Here is a 13234-nt window from a genome sequence, read left to right as displayed (position 1 = left end):
GCCGTTTAAATATATTAGTTACATAATAATTAACTTTTTCACCAAATATCAATTACTTTTGAAATGGAAAATTTAATTTTGAAATATTCTCTTTACCATAAAAAATGTATTGATGTATAGATAAATATAATTTATATTATAATTAATAAGTAATACCTTTATTTTTGCTATATTTTGTTAGTTTACATATTTATTAAGCTAGTATTTATTTTATACTATTTTTTATAAAATGAAGTTTATTAAATATATATAAGCTATGTATATTCTGTTACATTAAAATATTTGTGTTTTACAGTACAAATGAATTGTGTAATGCTGTATTCTTCATACGTTGTATTAGTCAACATTATAATTGTAAAATAAAATTAAGGACTATGTGGATCAGGATCCTTCCATGCAAGTATAGCATTCATATCCTTGATATTACAGGTGCTCCAAGGCTCCAGTGGATCGTCGTTGGCATGTATCGTCGATCCTAAAGAAACTGTCTTATTTTTCTCCATTGACTTAACATTTAACAAAACATCGTGTATTTCTTTTGGGGATATTCTGAAAAGGATGGGAAATATAATGATAAATGTTTTAAAATTTATCATTATAATTTACGGTAATAATAATTAGCCGACATATTTTCGTTATATCAGATCACCGTAGATCTCTGTAAGTATGTAGTTCATAATTATGTATGAAACATGAAATAAATTTTCTCGATCGAAATAATTTCATCCTGTAGAAGACATTTTAAATAATGTTTTGAAATAATTTTTTATAATTATTATATTATAAAATAAAATTTTCATATAATATTATATAAATATATATATAATTATTTTTTATATTTTATTTATTGAGTTATTAATAATCATATCAATGAATAAGAAAATTAATAAATAAATATAATTCTAATAAAAAAATTTATGTTTCCAATAATCTATTATAAAAAATATATATATTTAACTAAAACGATATGTAAATAATTATTTTAAATAATTTTTTTAATTAATTTTATTTCATGTTCAGTGCATATAACTTGTGCATTATTTTAGTTATTTTTTATATTAGTCCTACCTTGAAAATATAACAATTATTTTATAATTTTAGTGTTACATTAAATTTGCTAATATATGTTTTATAAATGCTCTGATATTCGAAGTTTTACATTGATATTCGTAATTTTATAAATGATTAAGTTAACAGAATGTACATCAAACAATATGAAAAAGCTAAAACTATATGGATTTTTTAATACGTAAATATATATAATAATACATTTTTTTCTGATATTAAAACATACTGAAAGATAATTTCATGAAATTCTAAAATAAAATGACTAATTTCAATTTCTATTAACTATATAATTATTATTTATTATATAATTATTTGCATTCTTATTCATAATTAAATTTATCTTTTAATCCGGTTCATAAAGAATATGATCGTATATTAAGCAAATGTCAGAATTCGTATAAATGATAAAAATATGTATTTAAAAATATGCGTTCAAAAATAAAAATATTTGATCGAGTATAAATATATATGATAAAAAAATATAATGTGGAAAAGATAATATTAAAAATAATATTATAAATTAACATTAATGATTAATTAATATAATTAATAATTAATAACATTAATAATTAACGTTAGCAATTATCGACAAAATTCTGCCGAGATCTTTAAGTATTATGCACGTTAAAAATATAATTCACTCTTCACGGTTTTCAAATTTTTTTTTATTACTATTTTTATAACTATCATTTATTTTAAAAAATTTTGAATTTGATTTATAATAATTCATTATTATTATTAATTTTACTGAAATATTATCTATGTACATTGGCTTTATTATGGCAGTATGATAATCACAGACGAGCTTAAAAATATTTCCATATGGGGTATCCTATTGATGAGGAAATAAAATAAAGTTGCCGACTCACCGATTTCTGGCAGTTCTTATTTTTTTTCGTTGACCCTTGCAACTATTAGTCATTTTGCTGTTTTCTACTTCGACGACCGGAAAGTGTCGACCAGCGCTGTTATCAGTGAAAAAAATAGCGACTTCTGATTTGCTGTCGAGCAATCGAATACTGGAAGCGTTTTCAAGGGAGGTTGTAGACGATGAACTTAGGCTGTTCTCGAATATTGCAACATCTCTGTGACAGGACTTTCGGCTTGAGGCCGGAGCTAGTCGGCTATTGGCCGACCTGATGCGTTGCAATCGAGCGTCGATGCCTAACTGATTCTCGTCTGTATAAGGGAAATGGCATTTTATGTACGGTTCTTCATTACATAATCATTTTTTATATCATAATACGATACCGACTTTTTTTCCTCGTTTTAACAGCAAAGTAAGAGAGTTTGGGAAATTTAATTGCTATTTCGTTTGCATTTTAAGGTAGAAAAACTTTTATGATTTTTTGCTATTTCGTTTGCATTTTAAGGTAGAAAAACTTTTATGATTTTTTGCTATTTCGTTTGCATTTTAAGGTAGAAAAACTTTTATGATTTTTTGCCTTTATATATGTGTTCGAGCTTCATAGAATCTCCTGAACGTTATTTCATTTGGGGAAAAATACCAACGACTATCATTTCAAAGAAGAACTTCAACATTTATCATTTCAAGAAAATTATTCATCAGTCATAACTACTAAGAAAATTCTCTAAGGAGATTTGGAAAAGTCGGTTTATCCAAAATGAGTGCACAATCATTCTCATTGTTTCTCGCAACACATCTCGAACCCATTGTTCTATCGCCATCATCGGCCCTTTGTCGTCAGCTAACAAAGCAGCCGCGTAGATATTTAAGGCAAGCGCAATATAAAATAAGCCCTACTCAGTCATGAGCCACTCAGTCAAGAATCATTCAGCCAATCCGAGTCAAGGAACCAGTCGCAAGCCGTTCCAATACTAATGCAGCCTTTGCACACACTCTCTGCAGGGCCGCTACGGAAGGTATATTCAATAAGCTCCATACTGAGCAGTGTCTCACTCTTACTAGCGTCCAAGCACGAAGGTGTTGCAGGCCTCTCTCATACTAGTGCAACCATTGTACACATTCTCTGCAGAGCCGCTACGGAAGGCCCTCCTCATCCTTCCACATTACAAGTTACCACCGAATGGTACCATACGAAGAAGTGTCAAGAAACTTACGATGTTTACTTCGCAGTGTAATAATTTACCGCCAAGCACACTACGTCAAGAGGATCCGGAGATTTACGACCTCCCATCTCTGTATGTGGTGCATGCTAACGCCAAGTAGCAACCACCACCGAACTGCAAGATCCCACCGATACTTAAGGCCATCTTAAAATAATTATTATTGTATAGTTTGTAAAATAAAAGGTAAAAAACAGTACAATAAGTCAATATATGTAATTATTCAATAAATGCGCTATCCCTTCCACTTGCCTGCAGTTCTTTCCCCCACCAGGCAACTGGTGGTTATAGTCTAATCCAACCATCTTAGTCCTTTGACCACTGAATAATTGGAATTCTAAACACTTATACTGTATCAATTTTATTTTTTTGTCGTAATTGGATTTATGAATATAGTTTTATAACTTATAAATTCATGCAAAATATAACTAATAAATCATTATAAAGACTACTTTAAATCGCTTTTCATAAAATATTATTATTTTAACAAATTTGATAATTTTGCAAATAATTATACAAAAGGATTCGTCTCCGATGTTATTACTATATACTATAATGTACTGTAATAAAATGATGATAAATAGTATACAATCGATATTGGCTAAAGTTTTGATTATTTTATAGTCATTAAAATTTTAATAAATATTTATTTTTTAATTTCACCGAAACTTATTTTCTATTTAAAATATAAAGTAATGATATATACATTAACATGTAATTTAACTTTTTAATTTTAAATCAAGTATTTTTATGATAATATAAAATTATTACATATCTATTGATTTTATATTATACTGTAGGCTTTTTAAATATGTTCGATAATGAAGCAATTTTCAAGACCATTGGCTCTCGGCATCGCTAATCTCTCTAGCTCTCAGATTTTTGTAAACACTTGAGACGAGAATTTTCGGGTACTTTTTATGTTTTTCTTTTAAATGGCCTGCAATGATTATATGGTCTCCGAATAATAACATCGACTGGAATTCTCCAAATTTCTTAAGCTTTGTTCTTTCATAGAATTCTCGACACTTTTAGAGTTTTCTTCTGCACTTCATGTAGGATTCCAGTTCGACACAGCGATGCTTTGTTACCAGCTAAGTGAGCTGCAACGTAGATACTTAAGGGCAGCACGCTACACTCAGTCCCTCATTGTGAATCAGTCGGTCAACAGTTATAAATCATTACGTTATTTAGATAGCGTTTTTGGCCACACACCAGTCACTCAATTATTCTCACAAAATGAAGACATCCAAGGGAACACAAATTTAATTGCCAAGTGTGCCAGAATTATAGCAGTCAAGGGTGCAGACTGCATGACGAGAAACTAGAATGCCGCACAAGCATAGTCTCCAGGTATGTTCATACATACATTTCAAGGCCACACATCCTACACAGGCGTGTGGGCATAATTCTGCTAACCTTACAAAATTAGCAGAGACCAAAGCCACCCTCATTTATATATTTAAGGCCACACGCCCTATATAGGCATGCGTGTATACATATACTCTTCAAGGCCACACATTTTACACAAGAGTGGGAGTATATTTCTGCTAATCCTTACAATATTAGCAGAGACCACGACGTCGTCACCATCAAAGAGCAACCTCATCATTGAGACAAAACAGAGTTTACACTCTTCTATAAGAAGTCAATCCTGCTTATTATTAATGTAACTGTTAATAAACGTAGTATATGTTAACAAAGTTTGCATATACTACACATTTCTATAACCCTTTCACTAAACTCCCACCTAAGAATCTGCTAGAGCGGGCGGCAAATTGTTAAAGCTATCAAAACACTGGCAGTTAAAGACAGGAAATAATACCGCTTTCAAACAAAACACTATATATTTTAATTTTATATATAATAAAAATAATTTGAAAGTATGTTAAACGCAACCTTAAAATATAATATAATATATTTCATATTGACATGCTTAATTTTACGTTTTCATATTATATATAGAATCAAATTTTATCTAATTTAGTATATATCTAATCTTTTTATATAAAGGAAATATTGCTTTTGAATTTAAATTTATAAATAAAGTATTATATTGACAATGGTAAATATAATATTAAAAAAATTTAATCTAAATTAATCTCTTTATTAGAATTAAAATGATTAAATAATTTAAGGTAAAGTTTTTTTTTTAATTCTTATAAAATATTTAAATTACAATATTAAAATGTCTAATTATTAATGCACTCTCGAAAATTTTTATATATATTTTTATATGCACATACTAATGTATTCAAAGTTGAACAATTTAAATTGAATTGGATAATGATTATATTTTAAACTAATATTTAAACTAATTTTTAAAAAATAATTAATATGCAAAATAAAGGGCTTAGGATTTTAAAGCATGAGCGATAATTATTAACCAAATGCTGAATATATTTGAATATGAAGTAAAAAAATTTTTTGAATTTTAATTCTACGCGTAATTTCAAGTTCGTTTGATGACAGTCATAATACTCCTTATTAGCTTCAATTTTAGCATTTTATTCCGTGAAAAACTCGAGAACGGCATGCAAGAATGTTTTTCTTGAGAGTCATGAGATATAACAAATCTGAAAACGATATAGTTCGAGATGCAGCTGGGAAATATGAAAAAGGGTTAAAAAGATATAAAATTCGACAACGTCAATTATTTGGTTGAAGCTCTTCGAAACCACGATTCTCACGCAGAAGTACATACTTGCACAAACATCATTGTCGCTGGACTCAATAAGGTACTGATGTTTAAGAGGCTTCGGAATCTGTGCCATCAGCTCGGCTGATGCATCGAATTCGAGGTTTCCCAGCGCCAACCTTTCAAGAAAGGTCGGATCGATATCAGTTTTGGCGTAGGTGGCAGGGGCGGCTTCTCCCACGAGCCGGACTGAGCGAGTGAGTCGCAGCAAGGTTTCTTCGTCATAAACTGAATCCTCTGTCGCCATCATGAGATCGAGCAGAGGATCGTTGGTGAGTGAAATTGTTGACGGAAAGGGAGGCGAGACGATTGCTGACTTCACTAAGGGCGCCGTTGCGGCTGCAACTGATGCTGGAGCCAGAATTAAAATCAGGGTTCGTATTACTTATTATTACCTCTTTTACACAATATCTCTCATCGAGAAGTGAGGTTTATATGTACTTTTAGGGCACAGTTAACATGAATTTTAAAGTTTAAACTTAAAAAGACATAATATTTATCAACAGCATTGCTTAAACCACATGAATCTGTGACGATAAAGAATTTTGATATCTTATCATTGAACTTGTTTGAATAACTTTTTATGTAGTTAAAAAATTATTTGTGATTAATTATATTTAAATTTACATACTATCTGATTAGTATATATATATGTAATATATAACCTTCTGATATTTCAGATATCCATCAATTAATTTATTTTTTATATAAATTAAAAATGTATAAATTGGATATATTAAATATATTTTAAACTATTTTACTCTTAATTGATCAAACTATTCGCGATTTATTGTGTAAAATGTTATAAAAATATTATATTTCCTGGAAGTGTGATCAAAAGGCATCAGTCCACTGTAATTTTGAAACACATGGCTTCACGTTTAATTAGTTCTACTTTCACTCAAAGAATTTAAAAATGAATGAAAAAATACTTTTACTTTATAATTGAAAAAAAGTAGGCACAGTTTACTGTGAAGTGATTGACCTAGGGCATCCCCTATTTTTCTGCAAAATCTTTCATGAACCATGATGGGACGAATATGAGAGGATTACCGCCGGGACAAGAAGTCTTGAAATCTCCTCTACCATGCACTCAATAGAAAAATAGAAGTAAAAGCGCAAAACGGAAAAAAAGATGCAACACGATGCCGGCGCCAAACTTTCCGGGGTAATTTAGGCCATTTTTTATGAAAGCTAATGCAAAATTTCTAGATTTGGAAAAGTTCCAAACTTCGAGAAAGATAGAAAGATGAAATGAGAAAAAAATTGGGAGGGGAGCCAAAAAAAATCAGAAAAAAGTGAGGAAAATAAAAATAGTTGGTGGGTATTATAAATTTTTCATCTTAACATTATAATTAGTCTTTTAATAATACATGCTTGAAACAAGCTATACATGAAAAATATTGGAATTTCGAGATTTTTTCTTACGAGTAAAACAATAACATGTTAAGCTTCAATTTTATTTTTACAAAAGGGTAATTCCTATGTTAACATTTATAATTTTAGATAATATTTTTATATATTTGAATTTTCATAAACGTATACTCTTATATATATTTCGTGAAAATTATTCTGTAGTTTTCGAATATTTTATCTTTCATATCATCGTAATGAACGTTAATATATATAATTTTAAATTACCCGCATATAGGGACTTTGTTTGAAAATGTAATTTCTAATTCAAATTATAAGAACTATCTTAAAATGTTCATCTCATTAAGAATATAATTTGCATGTATTTGAATATATTATTCTTTTAATTAAGTTTCACAATAAAAAAAACTTATACTTATTTTCCTAATATATAGGCTGACAATTCATATTTACATTTACTTCTATACATATATAAAACTACGTCTTTTTTTATAGATCAAATTGAATTTAAACATTGTTATTATTCGAATGATATTATTATAAAGAGCCGAAATTCTATCTTTAATATTTAAATTCATTTGCTCCTCAATAAATTTATACATGATCTTGAAATTCATTTTAGTAGAATTTTATAACTATGAATTTTCAGAAAATTTAAAATACGAATGAGTTATTTACGTGAAGAGTAACGGTAAAAGATTTATGTAAAAATTTAAATTAACATTTAAAAATGTTCATATTACTTATATTATTACTTTTATAACATTCAAATTCTTTATTCAAGCTTTTTTCTTCTTAAAATAATTAATTTTTAAAAATTTCATTTATAAATTAGTAGAAAAATATTATTTCTGCAATTTTATCATTAAAAGTATTTACGTTACTATTTTATTGAAATTGCATCTAATATAAAATGCATTCATTCAATTACATGTAAAATTATGTTACAGGCATAGTTCTCAATTTATGGTAAAATGTTTAATTCAATGATTTAAAAAATCATTACTATAAAAAGATGTTCGTTCATATCTAATTTATAGATATATTTCTGCAAAATTGTAATAATATTTTTAAAGACATTTTTGTAGTAATGATTTTTTTAATTGAATTTGAAATTTTTGATTGAATTCAAAATATTATCCTAAATTCAGAGCTATAGCTAGAAAATCATTTTGTATCTGAATACAATATTTTTAAATCATTTTTACAGTATGTATGTATATATATGTATAGATGCACACTGCGCTAATATTCTGTATATAGTGTAAATTATAAAATATAATAATATTAAATGATTTTTCACATTGTAGAAGATTAAAAGCTATTAGAATCTTCAACGAAAATTAAATTCTATTGAAACTATATTCGCAATTAATATTGAAAAGAAGAAAATTATTTATAAAAATTATGTGACAATCCTCGTCCTTACGAAATAAGTATATTCACCCTTCTTAACATATTGTAGCTCATATATAAATGTCATTAACAAAATACTTAATATATATCCTTTTCATTCTCAGGATTGCAAATTAAAAGTTTTTATTAATATTATCTATCAGTTTTTTTTTCTATCATTTATTTTTATTTTTTATTATTTATACTAATAATGTAATTGTAATTGAATATAAACTTATATAAAAAATATAAATTATTAATAAAAATAAATTTTTTGATTTTACATTTATTTTAATACCATAAAATATTACTTATAACATGATAAACAGATGATTAATTTTTTTTTATTTCATATAACATATTAGTTTTTTGGCAGAAAATCATATATCTAACTCTTTATACAATCATTTATATTTTATAACCAACATATATATGATTTATATTTTATATAACAGTAATTTAAAAATGATCTAATAATGAAAAACTAGTTATTGGTTATTTATAAAATCATCTGACTAACATTTAATTTATGCATAATATATAAATATAATATACGAATATTTATTTTTATACAAGTTATATTTTATATCATCAAATAATCAATCTATATATATATATATATATATACTTATAAAATATATATATTCAAAAAATGCTAAAAAATCTATTGGTTACATTCTAAAGGATAAATATACAATTACTATATGATAAACTATGATATTTTTACAGAAATTTAGATTTATTTAGAGATATGCAAAAACTCTGTATAATTCAATTTTACTTTTGAAGTTTACTTTTTAATGATTTTATACTCGATAAAATAAATAATTCACAATTATCCTTAAATTATATATGCATTTGATCACCACTAACATAGGAATTATTATAATGTTTATAACATTTATATAAAAAGTATAATAAAAAAATCATTAATTATATAAGTCCAATTCTACTATTATTAATGTTTTAAAGCTTATTTCGAAAAAATAGCAACAAGCTCTAAAGTTTTGTTAGTTAATATAAATCTTATATAATTAATTTTCTATATAATTCGATATATTCACTATAAAATATAAGAAATCCGGTATTAGCATTTAGGAGCTCAATGAAAAATAAAGTACCGTAATTTATATTTATATATAAAACAAAAATTTTATTGTCTTAATTGATATTTAAGTATTGTGAAAATTTTTAATTTTTCTAACTGATCTAAGTAATACAAAAATCCAGATTGTTTTCATGAAAGGAAAAGAAATTGTACCTACCAGTTGACCTATTAATTGAGTCTAAGGGAGGTAGCCCTCTATCATCCACTTTTTCGGTTGTCTTTGAAGCTGCAATGTTTGTTGTTGAGAGTCTCATTTCGGCTGCTGTCTGCTGAGGTAACTTCGATAAGTTCTCTGGGTGTGTAGATACGTCGATCGCGAATGTCATTACGTCGAGAGCAGTGGTAAGAACGTCACCAAAGTCGCTCGGCGCACTTGGCATTGGTTGCTCCAGAATTGGACTTAAAGAGTCAAGAATTAGTTTGGTTATTTTGATTAAAGGGAGACCTTGAGAGAACTAAGTCTACTGAAAAAATTTATTTTAGCTGCGGAATGCTTTAATGAATTCTGCTTTCTTTACTTCAATAGTATGAACCGTTTCTATTATTTTGAAAGTTTTAAGTACTTGAAGTACAAAGAATTTTAATTAAAACTATTTGAAGAACTTTGGCAAAAAGTAGATGTTCGAACTAATACATACTGATGAAGTGAACCTTGATTAAATTAATGGGATTAATTTTCAGGATTAAAATTAACGAAATTATAATTAATTATTAATATATTTTATATCAATTTTTCATTGATTTATAGCTTATTGATATCTCTTTATATTAATATTTTGATGAAATAAAATAATATTTTATTCAGATTATTAAAGTGAAAATAGAAATACTTTAAACTTTTATAATTGAATAATTTTATAATTCTCTTTTAACAAGAAACGTAAATTATGTTCTATTAAAACAATTGATTAATTGTCTTGAAAAAATTAAAGTATATATCTGTAATTACTTAATATTTGTATTGGTGTATAATGTAAGACATATTAATCAATTTTAAATAATTAGAGCAATTGTTTATTTAATGGGAAGACGTTTAGGAAACACAAATTTATTAAAAATATAATTTATAATGTAAAAAATATTTGCCATTATATTCATTATTATTCCATCATATTCATTATTCTACCATTATATTTATTGTTTATTTATTTATATTCCGGAATCTGCAAAAGATGTTTAATACCTTTAACCTGCTTTACGTTTTTATTTAACTTCTTTCAATGTAGTTAAAAGTTTTAAAATTTTGTCCTTAAAAAGTTAATTTTATGTAATTAGTAATTTTTTTTTATTTAGATCAATATTAGTTAATGAAACTCGTAAAATATATTATATATTTATTAATTTTTCCATATATAACGTTTTATAAGTTAAATTACGCATGAAAATGTGTAAGATATAAAACTTAAAAGTTCTGTACTAATTTTTAAATAAACTTATTTTAATTATTTATAACTATATAATAATTGTATATGCTAGTATTATGTATATATAATTTTTTGTAAAATTATTACAAGATAAACTAATAACAGACATCCACTTCTTCCTTTTAAACTGCATCAAAATTTTAATTTATTTTATAGAGTAATATTTAATACATGCATGGATTAGAGAGAAATAGAATAAGTATTTATACAAAAGCTTTATATATATAGAAGATAAAATTATCGAAAAATATATAAAATATTGAGTAATCATGTAAGGATCAAATTTTAATAATAAATTATAATAAATTAATAATATCCATAAGCAAGAATCTCAAAATCTATTATGAAATAAAAATAAAATAAAAATAGAAAATCTCAAACTAATAAAATGAAGGAATTTCTATATTAGTGAGTCCTTATATAAATTTAAATAGTTTGTGAAATAATAACAAAAAAATTATGAATATCAAAATTCTTCCAATCATTCTAATGAATTTTGCATATCCTTCACATAATTAATGTTATCGTATAAATCTAATAAGTAATTCAAACTATCAATCAACAAAACAACAAATAAGTTTAAAAGTTATATATATATATATATATATATTTACACGTGCAGTAGTTACCTAGACCTGATTGGCGTGGAAAAAGACGCACGGCCCCACATAATACGACGCAGCTCCTCTCCGGTCATACCGCGCTTTTTTAACTCGACGATCGTTACCTTTCCGACTCTCTGTACAAATTTTACGCATAACAGTGTAACTAATAATATTCATGAGTTACAGTTGAATTAGTGTTAAAAAAAAGAGAATGAATTTAAGTAAAATAAATTAGCTCAAGCATGTAGCCAGTAAAAGAAAAGAAAATCATGTAATAAAAATGAAATTTATCGGTACACAAATATCATTCACATGTGTCTGTATTATGATAAACTAATATAAATTAATTATACAAAATTCAGTTTAATTTTCGATTCTATTTTTATATTTGCATTATCCGTAATCAGATTTACATAAATTGTTAATGTGTAAAGCTGCATTATTTCTGACAAAAATTATATCTCATTTTATTATAACTCAATTCAATTTCTATAAAATGCAAGAAACCTCTACGTATAATATTATCAATGTGCAAACTGAGATTTATACCTAGTTCATGGTTATATAATATATATATATATATATATATATATATATATATATATATATATATATAATATATACAACATCTCTTGATATTTAATTTTTTGTATAATTTTCGCATAATTGAAACAAAATTTAATAAAAAATTTCTATTGAATGAAAAAATAAATATTGATAGATCAATATTTTTGAGCATTAGTAATTGTAAATATGAAAGAGACTGGTATTTACTCTTTATACAAAATTATTTTATAATTTTAAATATCATTTTCTTACAGAGCCTTATTAAAATAATAATAAATAAAGTTTATCAAAAAAATAATATCTATATATATTTATTTATTTATTTATTTATTTAATGTATATAAATATATTCATATATAGATGGGAAATAAGAAATTGTATGATTAAATACATAAAATCAACTAGAAATTTATTTTCTCAAACTGTCTCTAAAGTAAATAATATAATATATCTGATAAATTATAAATAATTGAATGATAATAAATATTGAAGAATTTTTAACTAAATAATTTTTATTAATAGTAGGTTGATATAACTTAGCAATATTTAACCATATAAAGAATACGATATCAATTGAATACTACAATATGTTCATATGTAAAAAGTACAAAACCTGAACCTACTGTGAAAATAGTTTTTATATTAGAAATAATTAATTAGTAATGTAGTGTAAATTCCAGAAAAATGATAAAAAAAATGATGAAGCATAGTGCTGAATTCCTCCACAGCAGATAAGTATTTGCATATGCACACACACAAATATATATATATATATATATATATATATATATATATATATATATATATATATATATGTCTATAATAATATATCAACAATAGCATGATTTATTTGACATCTATATTGTGTTATAAAAGTAATGATTTTGTGTATTACGAAAATTAGGAC

At 25.5% G+C, this 13234-nt stretch overlaps 1 protein-coding gene across 1 annotated transcript in view; it reads right to left on the bottom strand.

Moving 5' to 3' along the window:
- Positions 1-290: 290 nt before the first annotated feature.
- Positions 291-13234, bottom strand: part of iav (transient receptor potential cation channel subfamily V iav) — a 39756-nt gene continuing 26812 nt past the window's right edge. Inside the window, exons 9-13 of the mRNA XM_011502884.1 lie at positions 11785-11894; positions 9889-10130; positions 5861-6205; positions 1938-2247; positions 291-549 (exon numbers count right to left, since the gene is read on the bottom strand). Coding sequence (XP_011501186.1) covers positions 366-549; positions 1938-2247; positions 5861-6205; positions 9889-10130; positions 11785-11894 — 1191 coding nt within the window. The 3' untranslated portion in view covers positions 291-365. The remainder of the gene's footprint in view (positions 550-1937; positions 2248-5860; positions 6206-9888; positions 10131-11784; positions 11895-13234) is intronic.

Source organism: Ceratosolen solmsi, unplaced genomic scaffold, assembly GCF_000503995.2.
Source record: "Ceratosolen solmsi marchali unplaced genomic scaffold, CerSol_1.0 scaffold15, whole genome shotgun sequence".
NCBI classification, from domain to species: domain Eukaryota; kingdom Metazoa; phylum Arthropoda; class Insecta; order Hymenoptera; family Agaonidae; genus Ceratosolen; species Ceratosolen solmsi.
The sequence above is the reverse complement of the archived record's forward strand: the minus strand, read 5'-3'. Positions and strand labels throughout refer to the sequence as shown.